Raw genomic sequence first — 23,373 nt, forward strand, 5'->3', positions numbered from 1 at the left:
GGCCTATTCTCTACTGCTTCTCATGCGGCTGCTGCGAATTGATGGCGATGGCCGTTCCAGCCTTGTTGAGTTTACTGGTCAAGACCTACGCCATTCTGTCGCATACCTACCGACGTAATCATGAGGAAGTCATATTCTAAGATATAACAAATGACGCTGGCCATCATGAAGCGGAGTATAACAAACTCGCATTTTGCGGTGTTCAAGCTGCAAAAGACGGCCTCAGCTACTTCTAGGTTGATACGTCCTGCATTAGGAATGTTGCCTAGAAGACAATGATCTATAAAAGTAGAGGTTACTGCTGCTAGAATTGATAGTTATTAGAGTTTTAATCTAGCAAGATATATAGTATAGTAAAGAGCATATAAATGTTCTTTTAAAGCTAAAGATCTTATAGAAAACATTTATAGCTAGATTAAAGAGACTAGTATCTACTATACTTTATACTATATTGGTTACTTCTCTGTCTATAAGAGAAAAAACTAGGCGTTTATCACCTCTTTAGTAGTTTTATTCACGGCAGTATCATCTGTAGTAGCGTCATCCTTAGTCAGTCCAAGCGCTACGTCTACTCCTAGCGTCAGCTTAAGTACCGCATCTTTGACGTCCGCCTCTACAACCATCGCCTCGTCAACTGACTCGAAAGCTCAATGCTCTACTGAGCTACTTACTTCCACGTCGTCTTCAACTAGCTCAACACCAAGCTCGACACCAAGCCTACTCCCACGCCTCTTCATAGCTCCACGCCGACGCCATCTTCCTCACCTACCCCCTCGCCCACCCTGCCACCTCGCCAACGAGTTTGCGGTACCCGAGGCTTTCTGCTTAACCAAGACGATGCAATTCACGCCATTGAGGCTGCCAACACACTCGCTGACTGCTAGACTCTATGCATAAACTTTCCGCAATGCGAATTTGTTGTCTTCGCATTCGGCGGAGAAAGGTTGTGCTACTTGTATAACTGACCATTAGACGCAGCTGCTGGGAACTTTGACTTCGACACTGTTGCCGTGTATGAGAAGACATGTCCTATTATTATCTAGATAGCTGTAGAGTTGGCATAATACTTAATCCAAACTCAGATGTGATGCATTGTTCAAAATGAGGCATTTCGGCTGTATTGCATTCTAGATCAACTTACCGCCATTCAAATCTCAGCTTGACCTGCAATGTTCATCACCTGGAACCGTACTCGGATGCCCATGCGTAAAAGTCACTGATATGCCATTAACAGACCATGCTGGTGCTTGTTGATTAGCGTTCTGCGTCTCTGACTCAGCCGCAGGCGCGAGCTCTCGTTGATCTAATTCTCATATCAGATATCGTGTTGTTTGCCAAAAAATGCCGACGAGGTCCTTACGTTCAGAGCAATAACGTCTCCGTGTCCGAGTGCATATGCACGAGCCATATGCGCAGACATCTACAGCTAATATTAGCTTTTGGTCAGAACACAGGCCTTAGGGGAAGATGAACGTGTCACGCAAGCTGCTGAACCGGCTGATCGCTTAGCTAGCCATGCTTGGATGTTGCATATATCTATAGCACATGTCAGCCACAGGGATGTGCGCTTTGTAGAATCTTCACGTACGTCTGTGGCAGTACCTGCCGTCATAGTGCCTTGGCTTATGACAGAAGAGGACATTGCAAGTTGCATTTACAAGAATACCCATTGTGTCGTAGCTACGACCTCGAGAAGATGTGAAGATAATAGTGTAGAATCTAGAGCTTGATGATGCGAGTGAGGACGGTTGGATTAATTTCTAACCAAGATTGAATTGAACGCGATATACATACTGCCGATGCGTTCAAGATCCTCGATGCAAACGATAGGTAAGCTGCACTGCCAACGCAACGCCTTTTCCTTGTTGCCCTGCCCAAGGCAACTATGCAGTGTGGCGTTATCTCAGCCTTGTGTCAACCTTGCTCCATGACTTCGACGCAGAAAGATTTCCTCGGCATAATGACAGGTATATGTTTGTAAATCCCCCATTGCGCCAGTATCACTTTGCACAACTCTATCGGTCTGGAATTAGCAGACAACGAGGCTCCTTGTGCTGTGATATTCCCTCGTTCTTCGTTGTCGTCTTTCACAAATACCCCTTCCACCCTGCCCTCTCGAGCACCCACTTCATCCCCAAACCAAGCAGCCAACTCTTCACTACCGCCACCCCACTCACAACAACCGCCTTAACCACCGGACTCCAACCCCTCCAAGCATCCTCATCAAATTCTGTCATTGTCTCCACGAGCACTGGTATATGGACCAGAAACGTCGCATAGCTAGCGCTCGCAATGTCGATGCCAAACATGGTCCACTGAGTCGTGAAGAAGGAGTAACGATGGAAGATGTGAAGCAGCAGCGAAATGAACAGGAAGCCAATGTATTCATTCTGGAAAGCGTAGAGGAAGGCGAATATGTTGGGTCCACCACCTGCGAACTTGACCATTTCGGCGAGTTTGCCACCTTGATTGATGAGACCGTTGCTTTGGATGATGCCGAGGACGGACAGACCGAGCGCAATGAATCCTACAGCAGTAATGGCGCGTGACTTAGCTGGCTTACTAAGCGGTATGCCGCGCCGCTGAATGTAGATCCCAGTGCAGTAATACAAAATATATTGTGGCAGATACCCGAGGTTCAAACTCAATGGGACGAAAATGTGGCCAAATGGGTAGCGTAGCCTGACCAGGAACGAAGACATGCCTGCCAGACTCAGACCGAGAAAAACGTGGGAAGCTCGTATCGGCCCATATTGGTGTTTTGGGGTAGCTTGTGTATCCTGTGCACGTGCTATGAGCGGTTGTTGTTCTTTCACTGGAACCGAAACGCAGTGCTTCGGCATGCCAATCGTGTATAGCACATCAAAGACCAGCAGTAGTGCTGTAAACCAAGTCGGCCCTCCTGCTCCTCTTGTACCCTTCACACCAGCTAGAATCTCTTTCTTGACACCATCCCATCCAGTACCATTGACCCGATACGCCACAATCGCTCTTATGATGCCTTTTCCGAAGAGACTGTATATCAGCGTCGGCACACCTAGGCGCTTCAGCTTTTCTAAGACAAAAGTCAATCTGTTTCGCTTCCTTGCAGCGATAGAGCTAAAGTAGCCTGAGAGAAGAAAGAACCAGCGCCATGAAGAAAGTTTGGTTCAAGACGTTAAAAGCCGTTAATGCGATGGAAGACCCTGGTGAATGATAAGGCGACCGATACCCAAATGACCCAGTGCCGCCGTATGCAAGCGCAGCATGGTGAAAGACAACGAGTGTGGTGAGGAATGTACGTAGGTTGTCGATTTCGGAGGTGCGCGCACGGGTTGAAGAACACAGAGACATGGTTGACGACATCGTTGCGAACATACCACCGCTGAAAACACGAAAAGTACTTATACTACCTCAAAGTTATTATTGCGTTAGGCAGCCAGATGGGTTGGATAGACAGTCCAAGGTCTTGCATCTTTCCCATTACACGCGTGTAAGCTCGTAAAGACTTCCTGATCGGCCCAAAGTTGCGATAAGCTTGCCTCAAATAGTTGCTGAAAAAAATACCACATGTGCGTCTTTGTGTTAAATTCACAGGTGAGGTTGCGCACGTATTGCATCATGTCGTTCAAATCATGAAATTTTGACCTAGGTATAATCGACCTGGCTGCCCAAGTTGGCGAAGTAAGACGGTCGGCGTGCATCTACATGATGATGACTAGCGCAGAATTTACATGCCTATCGGTGAAGATCTCAGCTCTGCCACGAACTGCACACGTCTGCCACCCTTGATGTTGTGCATTTCGATGCTGCTCACTCTGAGAGTCTCGTAAGATTACTGATCGCCTCGAAAGACCAATCAGACTAAGGCACAGGCGTACTTAAAATCAGTGTGAGGTTTGCACGTGCAGGAATAGCGACTTATATAATATTCTTATTATTAGATCTTAACTAGCTAGCAAAAGTTCTAGCTTATGCAGATATAATAATTTATAAGTTACTTACTTTATAAGCATTTAAAAATAGTATACTAATATAAGCATATAATCTAGATAGCTCTATCGCAGCCTAGAAAGATAGATTAGATACTTTAGTCAATATAAATCTATACTCTTTAATAAGGTTTACTTATAAGAATTAGCATTCTATATTTATGCGTTAATTAGCAATACTATATCTAGAGTTCTATAGTGTATAAGCTGCAAATATTCCTGTTAAGGGTAACGTTCGGCCGCCACGTGGTATCTGTACCACGGTGAATGCAGCGTTGGGACAGATGATGCCTGATCATCTTGATCCCAATCTTGAGATGTATCCACAAGCTGTTGCGCAGATGGACGAAGCATTGAAAATCTCCGAAAGGTTCAGAAGAGATTATTGCGACGCGAAAAACAGAACGAGAGTCCATGCTGAAGTGCATATAATTCTCCATTTTGACCTAAATGGTGGAGAGTTCGAGGGCAACGATAAATACGTTGCTTGCAGCAAGTCTGCCAGCTTCTGCTTCCTGCTCTATTTCCGCCGTCACTCAGATGGATACGTCGAACCCGTTCTCACCATAATATTCACCTAAATTGGCAGTCATCTGGGGCCTTTGAGGAGACAGAATCCAGAAAGCAGACTAGGCTTTACGGCCATTCTCAATCCGATGGTCCAAGACATCCGCGAAGACGCTCTGCGTCAAATTTTCGAAAAAGCAGGGCCGAAAAGTTATCGTGCAGATTCTCTAACTGGCATATCTGCGTCGGTCCTGGCTCTGCCAGGCCTCCATGATATCTCAACCACGGCAGATGGTTTACGAGAGCTTGCAGAAGCATTCAGTAGAGATATTGAGTATGAAAACTATGGCTCGGATAATGCTGCTACTTCTTCTGACATATAACAGACTGGTACAGACAGCGATACAGACAACAAAGAGGGTGGTATTTCGCTGTGGTGAGTTTTTCGTGTGGTCTATGTAGTTCCGGAGGCACTGTTTGCGCATATCTCTCTTCATATTTTCATTCCGAAGGATACTGGGAACTTGCTTATCAAGTAAGATTCTGCAAGTCCACCGACTAATGCAGTGCGGGTCTGATTGAGAAAGTGAAGAATGTGCTCAGAAAATGGTGTTAGAATGATCTCGTTTTGTGTAAGCACTGCTTGAAAAATCACATCATTTCCGAAATGATCTATGCGATAAGGTGTACTTACATCTGTACGAGATCACTGTAAATCGCGACATTACTGCAACGTGAAACGTGCTGATAGGGATGGGGTTGGTCGGAGGCATTCTCTCCAGCAACAGAACGCGCGGTCAGGCGCAACGGATCTCGCAATTGCAATTCGATCCTATAATTGACCAGACGGAAAGTGAGAGGCAGCCCTGATATCTCGAATGGTCTATATCAAGCAGCAATCAGTAAAATTACGAGCGAAAGTCCTTTTTAATGCAGTACCATCTAGCTGGTATGTATGATTGTTAATCGGTTTGCAATGCGCTAGCCTAGAATTTGGCCGTTCGATGATGCCACTGTGCTTTATACAAACACTAGCAGAGCTTATGTCGCAAAAGCACACGTTGAAATCAGTCCAGTCACAAGAGAGATACTGTCACTTTCGGGTACATGACGCTGAAGTGAAAAACGGTTTGTACACAGATCCGTGGCCTTTGAGACTTCCATGGAAGGATTTGATTCAAAGACAGCATGCTGAAACACGATTATACGTGTGGATGCATAGCCTCCGACAACTCGGCAACGGTAATTGATGTTGTATCGACGAGTCTAGCAGTGCCGAACTCAATGAGTCTATCAATTCCATGTTTCAATGGTGTGAGAACGCTCCAGTATGCTACGTGATCCTACAAGATCTAGATTCGACTGCTATACTCGCTGCAGCACTTCCGCGCTGTCTCTGGGTCACTGGGAGATGGACGTTACAAGAACTTCTGGTGCAGGATGAGATCAGGTTCTATGACCGTAGATGGACTTACATTGGCTCCAAGGAGACCTTGATCCCTCTACTGTCAGCCATTACCAATATTTCGGAAGACGTACTTGCCAATCGTACTTTGGCTTCGATTTCAGTGGCTACCAGGTTGTCCTGGGCTGCCAATTGAGAAGCAAAACGCCAGGAAGATAGGAAATATTCGCTTCTTGGTATCTTCGATGTGAACATACCCTTGATCTACGTTAAACGCTTGAAAGCGTGCAGAAGATTGCAAGAAGAGAGAATCAAACGCTGCAACGATCTCACCATCCTTGCCTGCGAAATGCCATCTGGGGAGGGTTGAGGGTGGGGGAGATTCTGGGTCCTCTTTCGACATCGCCAGCCGGCCTTGCCACATGCAATGATATTAAGCGCTACACAGGGGATTTTGCACAATTTTCCATTACCGACAAAGGTCTCTTACTCTCAAGTGACATTGCAATACGGACAGTCATAATAGATGACGCGTATGGCTCCCTCGTGAGAGTATATTTAGTTTGCCTAGGTACCGGCAGAAGTGGCGTCGGAGGCATCTGTCTGCGCAACATAGGTTCTCACCTATTTTGCCGAGAAGGGTGCGCGTTAGTGAGCTTCGAAAATCTTGAGCTTGAACCTCGCAAGCAGGAGTCTAGCGAGACTTGTATCCTCCTCGAAACTCAGCCAGCAATTAGCGCTGCCCTGGCGTCGCGATTCCAAGGCATCCATGTACCTTTACATGCTTCTTTCGATCTCAGACACACGCATCCGGAGACGATTCGGGATGAGACTGACCGCATGTTTCTGCGCCCAAACCGCCATATCTGGGCGGACTATCCGATGGTCCTCGTCACGAAATTTTACGTTCGGCTCAATCAGATAACAGTCTCATTAGCGGTACTCTGCCACTACCTGAGTTCCGGGCCAGTTTTCAAGATCTTTAGCCAAGATCAGTATCCCCAAGGGTTTGAAGTAATATCTCAGGCACCGTACAACCAAGACGGAATACATGTGCAGGAACTAGATCCACAAGTAAGAAGCATCCGAGCTATGGCAACTACGACAAGGGTAGAATCCGGCCATCAACATTATTATATTTCCGTCAAAGTTCGGCCAGGGCCTTTGGAAACTTTCTTCGGACCAATCATTGTCTCCATCTTAGATCTGGGGATCATCAGTGGGGACATGCACAGACAACCTCCTCCGTGAGACGGGTACCTTTACACTCGCCCACGTAAGAAACAGTCTCCACTTCACAAGCTCCCACCAGGAGCTTTCTCAGTTGATTGAGTCGTACTCAGGCTATCAGGGAGAGATCACATAGAGCACGAAATGCAGCGTTTGTGGGGCAGACGACAACGTGCAGCCTCGGAACAGATTTTAGGCATTGGCTAATTAGTAATACGGATGTATTTAGCGGCAAGGTAAAGAGGTGAAGAAGTGTTGTCTGAAACCCCGCACTTGTGTACATGACCTGCTCGATCTAGGTAACCCGTGGACTAGACTAACCGGTAGCCCACGTGCCACACTCCTCAGATCGGGCGCGCAGACGCAGTAGCTAGGAAACAAGAGCTCACAGGCGCACATATCGTATGTTGTATCCTCGAGTGGTCAGAAAATGCATACTCGTGGAGCATGATGGCCAAAATTTTGTTGTATCTGCTAATCTCTATGATTCAGCCTGGCGCAACGTGTTTGCACGGTTTTGAGCAAAGATGCCACGATCTCCAACCGGAAAGAATTATTCCCGGCACAACGCTCAATATCCTCCAATTTGTCTCTTCGAACACGACTTTGATGTTAGAAGACAATGATATAACATGCAACCGGAAAGCCCAAGTTACTTCTGCAAACATTTGCCGCGTTGCATTGACGATCAAGACGTCCATGCAGTCAAGTATTGTTTTCGAAGCCTGGTTGCCAAAACATTGGAATGGTCGCTTCCTTGCAACCGGGAATGGTGGTATTGATGGATGTGAGTGACCGTCGTTCCAAGCTACCTCTCCAACAAGTATTCATATACCTGACACATGGGATTATCAGGCATCAAGTATGAGGACCTTGCATATACTTCCTCTCAGGGTTTCGCTGCTGTCGGTGCAAACAATGGTCACAATGGAACAGGCGGATTGCCCTTTTACAATCATCCCGACACCGTCATTGATTTTGCATGGAGATCGTAAGCAATGCACTACTCCTTTGGCAGTTGGCACTGACTATCGCCTAGCCTACACACAAGCGCAGACGTTGGCAAACAACTCACTAAAGCTTTATACGGGACACCACACTCAAAATCTTACTATCTCGGCTGCTCGCTCGGTGGTCGACAGGGGATTGGAAACGCAGAGAAGTTTCCGAGCGACTTTGACGGAATTGTTGCAGGAGCACCAGGTGTCGATTTCAACAACCTCTACTCATGGAGGGCGCACTTTTTCCCGCTTACTGGCGCGATCGGCTCACGCGACTCTGTTACGAGCAATGCCTGGAAAACATGGATTCACGATGAAGTTTTGAAGCAGTGTGACATGATCGATGGCGTGGAAGATGGCATTATCGAGAATCCGGGCCTTTGTGACTTTGACCCATCGAGATTGCTGTGTGCAGGCAACTCTACGAATAATTGCTTGACACAACCGCAGGTTCTGCGACTGAGACAGATTTACAGCGATTATAAGTATCCCAACGGGCACACCATTTTTCCAGCTATGCAGCCTGGAAGCGAGGTCAACGCCGCGGATGGTCTATATGCCGGCACAGCATGGAAACCCTCTGAGGTACGCCATACCAATCACATCCATTACAAAACCCACGCTGAAATACAAAATCTGTCTAGGATTGGTTCAAATACGTCGTATATAACGATCCATCATGGAATGCATCACGCTTTAACTTCGAGGACGCTGCTGTAGCAGAAAGGCTGAACCCGGGCGACATTCGCACCTTCCCATCCTTGCTCTCGAGGTTTGAGAGACGCGGAGGCAAGCTGCTTATCTTTCATGGCCGACAAGACAATCAGATAACATCGTTCAATAGCGATCGCTTCTACAAACACCTCAAGGGTCAGCGATCGTATACAGACATGGATAAGTGGGTACGCTACTTCCAAATCTCTGGCATGAATCATTGTAGCACTGGCCCCGGGGCATGGGTCCTCGGCCAAGGTGGAAACGCTGCTGCAGCTGGTATACCGTTTCAAGCGGAAAACAATGTTCTGAAGGCAATGGTCGACTGGGTGGAGCAGAGCGTTGCGCCTGAGCACATGCAAGGCACCAAGTTCGTAAACGACTCGGTGGCGTTGGGCGTGGACTTCAAACGTCGCCATTGCAGGTGCATAAGTCACAATGACCCTTTATCAGGCTGAAGACTAACCCTGATCCTGTAGATACCCGTTGTACAATGCATACATTGGCGGCGACCACAAGAATGCCTCTAGTTGGGAATGCGGACATGGGATTACGACCGGAAAGCCGTAGAGGAGTCGGCATATGTGCCTGTATCTTGAGTAGTCAAGTGGAGACGTTTGTTGCAATTCAATCAACGCTTGCAGCTCCCCGCTGTGATTGGTGGTGATGGAAAGATTCGTGCTGTTGTCGACAATGTTGGAGCGATGAGGTCATGTTCGAGGTGGGGCTATGTAGCTTTACGCGTGCAGCTCTTGCGCCACAACATTGACCCTTCACTGCAATCGTCGTGCTGCCACAATGGACGAGTACAAGGCAAAGTATGCGATACATGAAGCCTGTCGCGAGGGCCAAAGTACGATGTGGTCTCCGTATACTCAGCATGACGACAAACTGACGCGCTACCTCAGCTTCCAGGGTTGAGTCCCTCCTCGCGGCGAACCCTAAGCTAGCCTCTCTGCGCGACCCAGACGACCGCCTACCTCTCCACTGGGCTGTGTCCTTTAACCACCTGTCCATCGTCCAGCACCTGGTGCAGGCCAAGAATTTCGACGCTGACCCGGCGGATGGCTCAGGGTGGACGCCGTTGATGATGGCATGCTCGCGAAAGGACGCCGAAGCCATTGTGGATCTGCTATTGAGCAAAGACGCCGACGTCAATGCCAAGAACAACAACGGCCAGACTGCACTGCACTTTTGCGCGTCCAAGTCAAATCTCGACATCGCGCGCACACTTCTTAGCCAGAAACCCCCTGCGAGTGCACGGATCAAGGACAAGAGGGGACAACTTCCACTGCACCGTGCAGCAGCTGCAGGCAACGTGCCCATGATCAAGGCTCTGCTTGATGCCAAAAGCCCGTTGAATGCGACAGATATGGACGGCATGACGGCTCTGCATCACGCGATGAGCGAAGGCCACGGCGACGCTGCGCTGCTGCTGTTGACTAACGGAGCCGACTTCGACAAGAAAGACAACGACGAACATGTGCCGCTTGATTTGGCCCCAGATGCGAAAACGCGCAAATTCATTGTGCAAGCAGCAGAGAGAGAAGGCATCGACCTAGAATAGGGCACAGCGACTGCATGGCAACGTCTTCACATTATACCCGGCCACGGCGTTACTGGCAGCATACTGGACTTTATAGAATTTATGTATAGGCGAGGCACTAGCGCGTGGTCCTCACATCCATGCATCTGACCATGAGCTCTTTCCTGCCAGCCGCCATGTCGATCTGCAGAGCCCCCGCTTATGTCGCCATTTGCCTTGTCACCATGACTTGCATGAGCCATGCCTGACCCCACGCGCTCTTCACTGTGGCTCGATTGATTGTGTGTCGTGTATGCCGCGCTTGCGATGCCTCAGACCTTTTGCGCTTTGACACGCGCATGCGAACGCATGGTCTGGGCTTCCACTTCACGCCAGCCAATGCCGTCCATTGCTCAGCAAACATGCACCTGGTGGGGTTGACGTGTGACTTCAAACCTCGAAAGCTGTCATAGCAGTTGCGTGCTGCATGTCGACTTTATTCGGACATCATGGTACCCCCATTGGCCGAAGTCATCCATCACGGTCTTCACATGAGGGCATATATCCCATTCACAGAGTACCCAAGGGTCAAGGCTTAGTCCGTTTTCACTGTCTAACATAATAGGAACCTGCTTACGCGCTGCTGCTCCTACCCCAATTATATAGACCCCAACAGAACTCCTCTCCGCGAATCTTGCACCTTTGCTTCTCGGCACGTTCATATTCCTCGTCGTACATACATTTCCGACATTCATCAACATGGCCGTCCCAGATGCCTCGCCGGCTTTTCAATTCCTAGTGTCCAGACGCATCCCACCTGAGCTTGTCCTTAAAACCATACAACATCTACCATTCGAAGACGGGAAGAGAATTGCGAGCTTACGTTTGATTCCCGGTATCAAGGATCTTGTCAAGACGTACGAGCACTCCATCACCTCCTGGTTCATGAAGAAAGAGCTGCGGCATGCATTAGTCGACTTCCCATATGGCGAGAAGTTTGGACTCAAATGGCTCGCCGACTGCGTATCAAGATATGATGTAGTTGACGCAGTAATGGACGAGTTGACATGGCGGGAGAACTGCGTTGCAGTAGAGCCTCATAATGTCGCGGCGGTTAATGCTGGGTTACTGTTGCTCTATCGCCTCGCTTCGATTCGTAAGTCTCATTCATTTCCATCTTTTCAGCTCCTTCACATTCATGTCGACTCAAATTTGGCCCTCTCCTGCTCCACAAAACTCACTGTGTACCCCAGGCTCCCATACCTCCAAGCTTAGTTTCCTCACATCACTTCCCCGCTCGCCTTTGATAGCCTTGTACCTCGCCCTTCATCACGCTACTCTAACTGCACGCTACCACGGCCACGGGTGGATCCACCAACGTACCTATGGCCGCTTCATGGACGCGAATCAACTGTCTCTGCGCAACGAACTCGAGTTCTGTTTCGCTGAAGCCACTCTGTCCGTTGGGCCAGTTTTTCTATATGACATGCTCGTCAATCCCTCGGATCCACAGGGCGAGATCACATTGTTGAACTTCTATCATGAGCACGGAACGCATGATTGGGAGTGGCCATGTTGGGGTGTAGGCAAGGGCGAATTCGAGCCACCGAGAACGCAAGGACCGCAAAGAGAGGACAAAGGGAGGAGTTTGTTCACGGGAATGCTGGAGAGGATGGCAGAGTTGGAGAAGTGCTCACTCGCAGAAGTCAGGTCGAGAATAGAGGAGAAGACAGACGCCACCGAGCATGACTTGGCATTCTTGAGTCTTGATGGGAAGGCGAATGTGATTCAGGGATTGGATGTGGATTTTGAGTAGGTGGCTGTGAATATGGCGGTCATGCAACGGCGAGACGAGATGACGATTTCCTATGTTATTGGTCGGTCACACGACACAGATACGACTGTATACTAGTTTCTCCTAATACCTTGGTGCCCGGTTTTCGGCCCGTGCCTTACAGAACAAACCAATATATCAAACCATTCGTATGGTCTTCGCGAAACAAGCTCTGTTACTACTTAATCTCGGGATAAACGTCTGTCCTCCTCATCAACGGCACCTCCCTTCTGATTTTATCTACGTAATCCAGATCGATCTCGGCTGTTGCAATGCTCACCTCATCCTCCCACTTTCCATTTTCGCCCTCATCTTTACCAAGCTGGGCAACTATCTTCCCCCACGGATCAATAATCATGCTGCTGCCATAACTCCGCCTCTTGCCCTCGTCGTCATGCATACCAACCTGTCCTGCTGCGATGACATAACTCTGCGTTTCAATTGCTCTTGCACGCAGCAAAATCTCCCAATGTCCGGCTTTTCCAGTCGGTGTGGTGAATGCAGACGGGTAGGTGAGGATCTGGGCACCCCTCGCGCGCAGGGCAAGCGCAGGCTCTGGAAACCTCATATCGAAGCAAATCAGACTGCCCACTTTTCCAAGGGCGGTGTCAAACGGCGGCAGTAATTCTTTACCACGCTCCACGTTGTCGCTCTCCTTGAGACTGGGGCCATTTTCAATGTCTACATCGAACAAGTGCAGCTTCTGGTAGCGGTGGGCGATTTCTCCTTGCTCGTTGATCCAGATGAGGGTGTTTTTTACTTTTCCTCGGTTGGCGGGCTCGTGGATTCCGACATTGACTGCAATGTTGTGCTGTCTGGCTTCTTCGCGGAGACCAATGACGAATTCGGATGTCTCAACTGACTTGCAAAGGTCTTTGGAGCCGATGTAGTCACATGCCTCGGGGAGGAATAGTGCCACTGCGCCAGCCTTGGAGGCTTTCTGGACCAAAGTCTGGCATTGGTTGAGGTTGTGGCTCATGGACGCTGTTGAGCGCATTTGGCCGATTGCCTGGGGATCTTCAATGTGTGCATGATGTTATTGGCAGACCGGGGGACTCACTGCTACAGGCATCTTGAGTGATTGCATAGAGGGCTGGCACAATTGGTAAAAATAGGCAGGTGAATCAAGGAGATTGTCAAGAGAAGCAGAGATGAATCACATGGGTCAACGAGGTAGGAGTGTAGTGCGAGATGAGCTACGTCACATAGAGTAGTAGTGGCAGACAGGAGCGGTTTGATAGTGCATGTTGGTTTGTGGTTTGGAGTTCGGAGTCTACGACTACCTTTTCAGAATGTTAGAGAGACAATTCAAAGTGAATGGGTAGGCGATGCATGCACAAGTGTGGAATGGCGCCATGTCGGGTCAGCGCTGGGGTATGCGGGCAAGGGTCCGGGCGCGGTGCTTTTGGCATTGCGCGGCTGGCAGGTCAGGCCGTCCAAGGCCACGACAGCAATTGCAGGACGCGTGCTGTGGCCCAGAAAGCTCCAAACGGCCCCCGAGGAGCTGAATCCCAAGTGAAGAAGACATCGTGGCAACACGCGGCGATCCAACAAAGTAGTCAGGTCCCACGTCTCACCAATCTCCAGGGCTGGTCCCCGCAAAGCCTCGGCGTACGACAACGCTCAAAGTTCACAACTGGCCTCTTAGCACGGGCAGTCATGACAGGTCCCAAGCGGAGAACAGCTGCCCGGTGATACCCTCAGACATCCCCAGCGTCGACGCCGCTACCACGACCACGACCACGTCGACACGATGAGCGGCAAGGGCTGGTGGAACAGCGCCATCTCCGGCCTCGAGTCCAAACTCGACGGCATTCTGGCCGAAGACGCCCATGGCCACGCCCAAGCCCACGCCCAAGCCCACGCCGATGCTCCCGAGAAGGCGGCTGCCGACAAGAAGCTGGCGGTCGAGCCAGGTGGGTTGTCCGACGCACAGCGGTGCATGTGCCGTGTACTGGAGCTTGATGGAAGCTAACGGCAGCAGTATCGCGCAACTCGTCACGCAGCAGACCGAACTCGCGCCTCCAAGACAGACTGGCAAAGGCCGTGAACAAGGGCGCCGACCGCCCAGACTCGCGCGCCTCGTCCGACCTGGGCTCCCGCCCACAAAGCCCAGCGCTGCCACCTGCACGTGTTGAAGATGCTCCAGCCGACACCCACGCGAAGGCTGCAGAGGACGAAGCGGCCCAGGTTGACGAGAGCCAGTCCGAGTCACCGCCCATACCGTCACCAGCTTTGGTCGTCGAGCAGCCAGCATCCACACCCGTCCCGAGCATGGCCATGCCCTCGAAACCGCCCATCCACACAATCGTGACCCCACCTCAAGCTTCTCCCCGCCAATCGCTCGACAGCACCATCTCACGACCCTCGATCGATGCCGCTGCCCCGGCTGCTGTTCAGCCCCCAGACCCAGACCCAGCCCCAGCCCCAGAACCCAGCACAAGAGACCCGGACATACTGCTGACCGAGCTGTCCGCCCTCCAAGAGGCCCATGAGGAGACGGTCCGTGGCCACCGCGATGAGCTCAATGCCCACCTCGAACGCATAGACGCCCTGCAGTCGAAGCTCGCATACCTCGCTCAGCAGGTAGCAGCCTCGGCCAAAGCCACCGCCTCACACTCGGACACGACCCCAGCGGACAAGAAGCTGGCTGAGAAGGATGTGCAAATCGCAGCCCTCATGGAAGAAGGCCAGAGATTGTCAAAGACGGAGATGAAGCATTTGACCACAGTCAAGGCCCTGCGCGCAAAGTCGCTCGAGCACAACAAGGACATCGCAACGTTGAAGCAGAGGCTAGCCAAGGCGGAAAAGAGCATCACCGAACAATCCGAGCGCGCAAAACGTGCCGAGGCTGCTGAGAGGGCTGCCCAGGACAAGCTGAAGATCGTGGGCAAGATTGAAAAGGACATCGACTTGATACGTGCAGAACGCGAGGAAGCCGGCATGACCATCAACGAGCTACGGAACCAACTCAGTGATGCCCTGTCGCGCGCCGAGAGTGCTGAAAAGAGGGTGCAAGCCGGCGCACTCGAGGCAGAAAAACGAGCTACCGCATCGTTGAGGGAGGACATGGAAAATCTCCGCATAGAGAAGAAGCTAGCAGAAGAGCGTGCAAAGCGAGAGCTGCAAGCCGCTAAGGAAGAGGCCAAGAACCAGCAAGAGAAATCAAAGGTGGCCGAATTGGAGCTGCGTGGAGAAATAGCAGTGGGTTTCGGTATTCCTTTCACAAAAGTCAATATACTAACACAGCGACCAGAACCTCGAGTCGAAGCTTGAGCTCCTCCGTAGCCGTACAGAGGAAGCTACATCGTCCGCAACGGGAGACTCGCAAGCAAAGCTTCTCCGCCAGATCGAAACCCTACAGACCCAGTACTCACTTGCTTCTGAGAACTGGCAGGGCATCGAGACTACCCTCACATCTCGCGTTGCCGCTCTGGAGAAGGATCGCGACGAGACAGCCAAACGAGAAGCAGATGTGCGAAGGAAGGCTCGGGACGTCAACTCAAAGGCCCGCAGATTAGAAGATGAACTTGAGAGTATCAATGAGCGGGCCCGAGCATTCGAGCATGACCTGACTGAACAGCGTGCGGTCGCACAAAAGTTACAGGCCCGGTTGACTCAAGCCGAAACATCTGCACAAGACGCACGTGCGGATCTTGAACGCGAGAAGAGGATATGGGACGCTGAATTCCAACAGAAGATAGAAGAGGAAAAGAACAAATGGAAGCAGGAGATGCTTTCACCCGGGTTTCTCAACAACGGGAACCATCTTCGCGCAGACTCGCCATCGGAATCACGCCGAAGACATTCACCGGATCCGTTGGGTATCTACAATCGCAAGTCGGTCCCGCGGTCCATCTCGTCAGGCATGGATACGTCTATGCCTCTGACGCCAATGGACCGCATGTTTGACGATGCAGCCCGTCGACCGACCTCTTCGCGCCAGCGTTCTACGCCCAAAGCCCGGACACCAGAGATCGGAACACCTCAAAGACAGGGCTCGGTTGCAAGCCTGACCAACCTAAACGGTGCGTTGCCGCCAGACGCACCTTCAATCCACACAGTCGACTACGATGAGCCTTTTGAGAATGTATCATCGCCACAGCGTACTATCAACGACATGATTTCAGTTTCTACTGCAGGTGCAGGTCCTTCTGTCCAGCTCGTGGAGCGAATGAGTGCAGCCGTCCGACGTCTTGAGTCGGAGAAAGCTACATCCAAAGAGGAACTAGCTCGTTTGAGTGCACAACGTGACGAAGCTAGAGAAGAGGTTGTGGCGTTGATGCGTGAGGCCGAGGACAAGAGAAAACTGGACCAGAAAGTGGAAACACTGGAGAGTGATCTCAAGGCCATGGAGCAGAGATATGAAACTACCTTGGAGATGCTGGGAGAGAAGACGGAAAAGGTGGAGGAGTTGGAGGGTGATGTGGCGGATTTGAAGAAGATTTATCGAGAGTTGGTGCAGACCATGAAGTAGATTTGCATTGGCGATGAAGAAGATTTATCGAGAGTTGGTGCAGACCATGAAATAGATTTGCATTGGCGATCCGTGAGAGCTCGCTGACGGCTTGTTTCGAAATGTTTGATCGTGGATTTGCTGATGTGGATATCACTATATACAAGCTTCTCATAGAGAGCTCATAAAACCCGCCTCCTCTTGCCTCTCTACACGCCATTGCTCCCAACGCCATGAGGACAATGCAGCCATCTAGATGCCGAGATAGTACTTGCCTCTCTCGTATGCGTAAAAACTCGTTGCAGCCAATGGAATGACCTTGACGTATCCAATCGATAAGCCCACGAAGAATCCCCTCCAGCCTCTCTCGAGGTATATCCTCTTTGCGACTTCGGCTATGCCCAAGCGATGTCCGTCACCAACCACACCCCCGACTTGCATCCGCCTCCTTATCACTTCCAGTGGGTATGAGACAGTCTGCGAGACCAAGCCCGCAACACCACCGCTGCTGAGTTCCGCCCAGTATCGTAACTGTGCAGGCTTGTGTGATTGTGTTGTCGATTCCTCCCGTGCGGTTCCAGGAAGCGTAGTCCACGGCGCCAGTGCCGGTTTCCTTAACATATCCGACACTGTGTCGTGTGCCAGAAAGGAGGCGCCCGCATATGGCACCATGCCCAACAGCGTCGGCGTGAATCCTCGGAAAAAATTGCTCAGCCCGGACCTTGGCGTGACTCTCTCCACGACATGCGTTGCCGTTGCCGTAACCGGGTTTGACGGGTTATGTGATGTCGGCGGTGGCGTCTCGGCATATATCTTGCGCACTATACTTGCGAAACTACTGCGTGCCTCTGCTTGTGTTTCAAAGGCTAGTCGTACTCTTATCACCTCTAGTGGATATGTGCAGAAGACACTGACCATGCCTGCCAGACTCCCGCTCAGAAATCGGCGGCCAACAGTCTCCTCGCCTTTGTTCTTGATCACGCGGGCGCGGATTTGTTCGTATGCGAGGAACTTGATACCGGCGTAGGGAAAGATGCGTAGCAGCGTTGCCGAGTGGCCCTTGAAGAGCCCGCGTATGCCCGTGGACGTATAGATGTCGTACATGGCGGTCGGGAATCCAGACCAGGAGCCAGTGTATTTCGCAAACTGCGGATTGCGGGTTTGGAAGAGGATTTTGACGCGATCAAGGGGCCCAACTACAGTCTTGGCCTGCCCGCCATGTCAGCATTCTCTTTATACCAAATTGTGTAGACGTGGACATGGGGTACGTACAGCACAGCCCGCGATGCCGCCCGCGAGCATGCTCTTCATGAGATACTCCGGGCTCTGCTTGTCCACCTTTTTCGACCTCGCGTCCTGCCCTGCCATGTGTGCCGCGTCATTGCCTGCAGACGGCGGCGCGTGTCCGTCTAGGCCATTTCTCGCATTTGTTTGCGCTTGCGTTGCGCTTGTGCTCATGATATTCGACGGGAGGCCGATAGCTTCATGGCGCAGGACGTCTGTGGGCATTCGATGTGGGCTCGTCTGTTATCGTGACATGGATTCTGTTCCTGCGCGACGAATCTGTGCGTGTGCGTGATTGTTGCTATGGCGTCAAGTCTGGTATGCGGATTAGAAAGCGGGTGGGATTGAGTGGTGGTGGCTCTAACGTCATCAGTAACTGCCGAGGCTGATCGCCGGACCGACGCAAGCCGGACAAGTTTCCATCAAACAGTCGGAAAAGCGTGCCACCGCAGTCGATGAACATCGAAGAGATGCTTCAAATATCATCTTGAAGACTCTACATACCGCAGTACGATCGGCGGAGGCTGCATCTCGTAATGTCAAACACGCAGACCCGAGAACTACGTTACAGTCTAGCAATCCTGGACAACGTAGTCGAGTGACAAGTTCTATCAGTTTCCTTTTGGCGACATTCACCTCCACTCTCAGATCCAGCTTCAGCTGAGCGAGACGAGGCGGTTGTTATCCTAGGGAGTCGCCTGTCATCTAGAGTGCTTGACCAGCTGCCGCAACTCACAGTACCCCAAGCCTTGCATGACAGTCCGTCGCAAATGGGTGGATGCTCGTAGACGCTGCCAGAACATCTCGTTGTGAAGACTGATATATTTCCAGCAATCGCAGGAGAGTACTTTTCAGCAGTCATGGCTTCGCGAGGTGCTCCACGTTCGTCAATACTTTATCAGAACACAGATCGCGACATCACGCTTGTGGACATTCCTACCTCAATCGCCGTTGCCCAAGATCGCTCAGCTACGCTTCTGTCAACCGCACCGCTGAAAGCACCCATCGAGCCCAAGGAAGACTATCAGCCCAAATCCCAGAAAGCGAAAGCAAACACAGCGCACGAACACGCCGATGGAGCGCAACATGCCGAGTACAAGTCCTTGATCGAGCAAGCACTCGGCCATATCCGCACGCATGTTTCACGACAGTGGTGTGAACCACGTATACTGCTGCATGCGAAGTCGCAGGAAGCCATGGAGATTGATGATCCAGAGAAGCAGCTTGAGTCCCGCTTGAGACAGTGGGCTGCATGTAAAGAAAGCAAGGGAGATGACGCTGCGTTTGACATACAGAAGATGATGGCGTCCCTCGGTGCAACATGCGAACACGATGCGACCGCGGGAAAACAAGTCACACAAGGCTGGGTAACGTCGTACCGGCCTGCACGTGAGGCCATGTCTGGTGCGCAGGTCGCTGAAACGGTCGCTCGGGATGAGCCGAAAGAGCCATGGACATCGAGCTTCCACAATCCAGAAGTCTTTTCCTTGGACATGTCCATTACTGAACACGGTGTGCACGATACTCAGCTGGGCCCAGAGTACCGTTTCACAATCCCACCTCGCTCCACTTTCTTCCTGAGCGATTCCACACACTCGGATGCCTTTCGTGCTTCGTTTCGTGAGCTCACGGACGAGTACACCCTTCCACGACACTTTGATCTCGTATTATTGGACCCGCCGTGGCCCAACCGCTCAGCGAAGCGCAAGGGCGCATACGAGCAGGTTGGCGGTATGCCGTACCTCAAAAGGATGCTGCTGAGGATGGACCTTGACAACTACCTGGAACACAATGCTCTAGTCGGTGTCTGGATCACAAACAAGGAGGCATTGAGAGAACACGTGTTAGGACCCGGTGGGCTCTTCGAAACGTGGAATGTAGGACTCATTGAGGAGTGGATTTGGATCAAGACGACCACAAAGGGTGAACCCATGTTCGACATTGACACGGTGTTGAGGAAGCCTTATGAGATCCTCCTCCTTGGCAGAGCCGCACCCAACTCATGGACGACCATGACGCATGCGCCGACTATTAAGCGTAGAGTCATTGCTGCTGTACCAGATATGCACTCTCGGAAACCTTGTCTGAAGAAACTGTTAGAGCTGTACATGCCGGACCCAACGGACTACAGCGCACTGGAGGTTTTCTCCCGGTACCTTGTTTCCGGGTGGACATCCTGGGGTAACGAAGTAATAAAGTACAACTGGGATTTCTACTGGTCATCGGGGACAAGCCATGAGGCATCCACTGAGCACAGTCTACCACTACGAATGGCATAAGTCTATAATCGGCGATATCGTGGAGTGACGCTGATCCTCGAGAACAATGCTACCTGCGTGACATGAGCGCTATCGTAGGCCATAGTACCATAGTACCAAGGTATACGCGTCGCATGGCTACCGAAAGCTTGCGCTACATGACCTCGACACGGATGCGAAGGCCCCGGTCGCACTGCTAATGAGCATTGTTCTGCTTCGGGTCACTTAACGGAAAATTCGCCTCGGTGGTGTAGGGTGGTTGACGGTCACTTTGCTTCTGTCCGGTGCCATCGGACAATTTGACCTGACATCTGATCTATGCAGGTGGTACACGCAACGAACCTATTGGCAACGGGAGGTCAAACACCTTTCATGCATTAAGTACCAAAAGATGAATCAATCGATGAAAATAGCAGTAGTTAAAATGCATCTTCGTTGCTTCACCTGATTCATCTTGTAGTACCCAAGTGATTCCAGGACCATCTGGCGTGTTCTGCTTCGTGACATCAAGCACACGTGCTACGTCTTCACCAGCCACATGTCTATACCTCGCTTTGGGCGACACCTCCACTTGGCCGCATCCTCGGCCCTCGCTTGCTGCCTTGATGATGTGATATCCAGTATCGGGAGAAATCGCGTTTGCTCAGATGCAGGGTCTGCATGTCATCTCCACTGTTCCGTGTGGAGGTTCGTGGAGTAGGCGGAGTTTCAAACCTCCCAGACGTGGGGTTCGGTTGGAGGTCAACCAGTCGTCCCCACGTCGAGGCGCCCACATTTTCCGTGCACCCTCCACCCACGCCACACGAGGCTGACGGATTAATGCGATACGCGCGATAAGCCTCTCGTAGCGAAGCGAACGCACATGTGTGCCTCCAAGCAGATGATTGAGCAGTGTTCGAGCCAGAGATCGTCGCTTTTCACCCACTGATACTTGCTTGTGACTCTGGTCTCGACCTTTTGCCCCGCTCGTGGTAGGCATCTGATTCCCTATCAAAAGCCGATGACCACTCTGTTTGTTTTTGATGTCCGCTGTTGTCACGGTCATCGATTTCATTAAATCTTCTTACGAAACCTGTTTGCCTATGGTATCGACAAGGCTTATCAAGGCATAACAAGGCTACCTTGGTGCATAGGTACGAGGTGATGACTCCTCGCTGTACTTCCCCGGTGTGCGGCACTCATGACAACTCATACCGTAAACACATACTACAAATGCACATATACGGCAATATTGATGGACCAGACTCCAAGTTCGGTGATCGACAGCCCTGCGTGTCGCACAGCGGGCGGGCGTTCCGCACCTGGCTTGCTTTGGCGATGAGGGCGTGTATGAACGAACGCTGCGGGCGCACACCGCTCTACACCGCCATATTTTGATGAGTCGACATCCGGACCGAGATAGGAAGGTTGAGATTGTTACTCAAACCGTCACTGGTATCTGGATAGGTCCAGGTTAGACCGGTCCGAGACGTAGTGTGAATGTCGCCATCTTCATGGGCTTCGGAAGGCCTGATTCGGTTGCCTGGGACACTTTGGTCTCATCTCAGCGCGGGGTTGGTTGCCCATTAACTTTCAAACAAGTTGGTGACCGGAGTTGTGTGTGAGATGACAGGTGTCAGCTCCGTCGCAGCCTGAAGTTAGACGTGGCCACCGAAGACCGGAGGTCAATGGTGTGGTTTCACAGCAGTCTCAGTTTCTCACCCAATGCAGCCGTGACAGCGTATCGTGGGGAACCGCAAGCCACAAGCAGCTGCTGGTGCGTGTATTCCCCGACACGGATATTTCTCTCCTTGCGGGACAATAGCGACGAAATACTCTGTACGGATGAATTCGTACAAAATCTGTCACTATACTAGCCGAAATTCTGCTTACGGTCGTAAGCTCCCGACATGCCACCAATCGCTTAGGAAATGTCTTGCAGCATGGCCCGGATGTCGTAAAAGGCGGTTGTGTTCCCTGAACAGGAAAAGCAGAAGACCTTGTTCGCTCTCGACAGATGTCTTGATGATCATGTTTGGAAGTTGCATACAATAAACCTCCCTCTCGACGATCAACGTCATCATCTGTTCCAACTCCTCAGGGTCTGGCAAAGTCTCCACACGGGAGTTGCCATGCTTACACCGACTACAACTGGTGGGGAGCTCACGAAGATTTCTCGGAAGCCGTATCTCCACTCCGCGCCGAAGATTTTCCAGTCAAGAACCGTTTCTTGTAAAAATGCGATTCATGGGCCATGCGTTCTTCCAGTCAATGCGTGGAACGGCTTAGCGTAGTGTCAGTCCGACCCGCGTGCGGCAGATTGCCGATGGTTCGACGATGGTAAGTAATTTCTCGCACAAGCTTCAAATTTTCCAGAAGCGGATACCAATGTTTGCAGACCCGCACGGTTCATGCAGAAGAGATAAATCTTCGCAAGAAACTTCCGCCGTGGCGTCATTGTGCATGTTGCAAGTCAAGCTTGTGAAAGGGTTACGGCAAAGTTGCTTCGAAGGAAGTGAGGTGTCGAGGCGAGAACTTGTTTGTTTCGCCGGGACGTTTCACGAAACGCAAAGTGCTTGACAGCTTCCAGGACGCTTCCGCAATCTGTTTCGCCTGCATGCAGTAGCTACGTAACCGGTTCGGAAATTAGTGTCAAGTTTTGAATTTCGACAGCAGTGCTGCAAGCGCAGAAGCTTCCATGCAGCAACTAGCCCGGAACTACAATGACAAGCCGCAAAATGAAAAGCGGCGTGGAGATGGAATTCCGTGCGGCAAAGTTGCACCAAAAAAGGTCACGGCGCCGTGCTTGGTGAGTAGTGTCACTATGGATGTGCTCGATACGAGGTGCACGAGACTCACTACCAACCGCAAACGACTGTGCGTACCCCTATGGAAGAAAAGGAAGAATGTTCCACGGAAATCGATCTCGTTCATTCCGCAAGAGCACAGACGAGTTGGCAACCCCAGATTTCACTCTCGGACCGCCGCAAGGATGCGAGATGATGCAAACCTGGGCAGCAATAGCAACGCGGAAATAGACAACAATGGACGTTTATAACCTCGCTGTTAATAGCTGATATTGCATAGGCGTAGGCTGACTGTGCGTGATTCCGGCGCCCATTTTGGATACATTCCATGTGCGAAAGGGTGCGGCGTTGCAATCGCACGGGAGGGTGTGCTGACTGCATTGTACCCGGGCATTATCGATC

General features: G+C 51.1%; 12 protein-coding genes across 12 annotated transcripts; 6 read left to right on the top strand and 6 right to left on the bottom strand.

Annotated features, from left to right (window-relative positions):
* Window positions 1-10: 10 nt before the first annotated feature.
* SNOG_06693 (hypothetical protein) lies at window positions 11-164 on the bottom strand (the record flags this gene model as incomplete). The annotated part of the gene is made up of 2 exons (XM_001797003.1): window positions 11-85; window positions 111-164. The coding sequence occupies 2 exons, from the start codon at window positions 162-164 to the stop codon at window positions 11-13; spliced, it is 129 nt and encodes a 42-aa protein (XP_001797055.1).
* Window positions 165-2,087: 1,923 nt separating this feature from the next.
* Window positions 2,088-3,333, bottom strand: SNOG_06694 (hypothetical protein; the record flags this gene model as incomplete). Its single annotated transcript, XM_001797004.1, has 2 exons — window positions 2,088-3,084; window positions 3,185-3,333. The coding sequence occupies 2 exons, from the start codon at window positions 3,331-3,333 to the stop codon at window positions 2,088-2,090; spliced, it is 1,146 nt and encodes a 381-aa protein (XP_001797056.1).
* Window positions 2,340-2,549, top strand: SNOG_20073 (hypothetical protein; the record flags this gene model as incomplete). Its single annotated transcript, XM_001797005.1, has 1 exon — window positions 2,340-2,549. The coding sequence occupies one exon, from the start codon at window positions 2,340-2,342 to the stop codon at window positions 2,547-2,549; it is 210 nt and encodes a 69-aa protein (XP_001797057.1).
* A 4,096-nt stretch (window positions 3,334-7,429) lies between the features above and the next one.
* On the bottom strand, window positions 7,430-7,562 carry SNOG_06695 (hypothetical protein; the record flags this gene model as incomplete). The annotated part of the gene is given in 2 exon segments (XM_001797006.1): window positions 7,430-7,483; window positions 7,503-7,562. 2 exon segments carry the CDS (start codon window positions 7,560-7,562, stop codon window positions 7,430-7,432), a joined length of 114 nt encoding a protein of 37 aa, XP_001797058.1.
* A 393-nt stretch (window positions 7,563-7,955) lies between these two features.
* SNOG_06696 (hypothetical protein) lies at window positions 7,956-9,398 on the top strand (the record flags this gene model as incomplete). Its single annotated transcript, XM_001797007.1, has 4 exons — window positions 7,956-8,104; window positions 8,153-8,699; window positions 8,759-9,252; window positions 9,308-9,398. 4 exons carry the CDS (start codon window positions 7,956-7,958, stop codon window positions 9,396-9,398), a joined length of 1,281 nt encoding a protein of 426 aa, XP_001797059.1.
* A 216-nt stretch (window positions 9,399-9,614) lies between these two features.
* On the top strand, window positions 9,615-10,519 carry SNOG_06697 (hypothetical protein). Its single transcript, XM_001797008.1, has 2 exons — window positions 9,615-9,681; window positions 9,737-10,519. Exons 1-2 carry the CDS (start codon window positions 9,627-9,629, stop codon window positions 10,393-10,395), a joined length of 714 nt encoding a protein of 237 aa, XP_001797060.1. The 5' UTR covers window positions 9,615-9,626; the 3' UTR covers window positions 10,396-10,519.
* A 593-nt stretch (window positions 10,520-11,112) lies between these two features.
* SNOG_06698 (hypothetical protein) lies at window positions 11,113-12,169 on the top strand (the record flags this gene model as incomplete). Its single annotated transcript, XM_001797009.1, has 2 exons — window positions 11,113-11,509; window positions 11,664-12,169. 2 exons carry the CDS (start codon window positions 11,113-11,115, stop codon window positions 12,167-12,169), a joined length of 903 nt encoding a protein of 300 aa, XP_001797061.1.
* Window positions 12,170-12,365: 196 nt separating this feature from the next.
* SNOG_06699 (hypothetical protein) lies at window positions 12,366-13,259 on the bottom strand (the record flags this gene model as incomplete). The annotated part of the gene is made up of 2 exons (XM_001797010.1): window positions 12,366-13,196; window positions 13,248-13,259. 2 exons carry the CDS (start codon window positions 13,257-13,259, stop codon window positions 12,366-12,368), a joined length of 843 nt encoding a protein of 280 aa, XP_001797062.1.
* A 681-nt stretch (window positions 13,260-13,940) lies between these two features.
* SNOG_06700 (hypothetical protein) lies at window positions 13,941-16,664 on the top strand (the record flags this gene model as incomplete). Its single annotated transcript, XM_001797011.1, has 3 exons — window positions 13,941-14,103; window positions 14,172-15,391; window positions 15,444-16,664. 3 exons carry the CDS (start codon window positions 13,941-13,943, stop codon window positions 16,662-16,664), a joined length of 2,604 nt encoding a protein of 867 aa, XP_001797063.1.
* Window positions 16,665-16,761: 97 nt separating this feature from the next.
* On the bottom strand, window positions 16,762-18,101 carry SNOG_06701 (hypothetical protein; the record flags this gene model as incomplete). Its single annotated transcript, XM_001797012.1, has 2 exons — window positions 16,762-17,852; window positions 17,916-18,101. 2 exons carry the CDS (start codon window positions 18,099-18,101, stop codon window positions 16,896-16,898), a joined length of 1,143 nt encoding a protein of 380 aa, XP_001797064.1. The 3' UTR covers window positions 16,762-16,895.
* A 686-nt stretch (window positions 18,102-18,787) lies between these two features.
* SNOG_06702 (hypothetical protein) lies at window positions 18,788-20,206 on the top strand (the record flags this gene model as incomplete). The annotated part of the gene is made up of 1 exon (XM_001797013.1): window positions 18,788-20,206. The coding sequence occupies one exon, from the start codon at window positions 18,788-18,790 to the stop codon at window positions 20,204-20,206; it is 1,419 nt and encodes a 472-aa protein (XP_001797065.1).
* Window positions 20,207-23,094: 2,888 nt separating this feature from the next.
* Window positions 23,095-23,285, bottom strand: SNOG_06703 (hypothetical protein; the record flags this gene model as incomplete). The annotated part of the gene is made up of 2 exons (XM_001797014.1): window positions 23,095-23,174; window positions 23,264-23,285. The coding sequence occupies 2 exons, from the start codon at window positions 23,283-23,285 to the stop codon at window positions 23,095-23,097; spliced, it is 102 nt and encodes a 33-aa protein (XP_001797066.1).
* Between the last annotated feature and the right edge of the window lie 88 nt (window positions 23,286-23,373).

Source organism: Parastagonospora nodorum (assembly GCF_000146915.1).
Source record: "Parastagonospora nodorum SN15 chromosome Unknown scaffold_10, whole genome shotgun sequence".
Classification (NCBI taxonomy): Eukaryota; Fungi; Ascomycota; class Dothideomycetes; order Pleosporales; family Phaeosphaeriaceae; genus Parastagonospora; species Parastagonospora nodorum.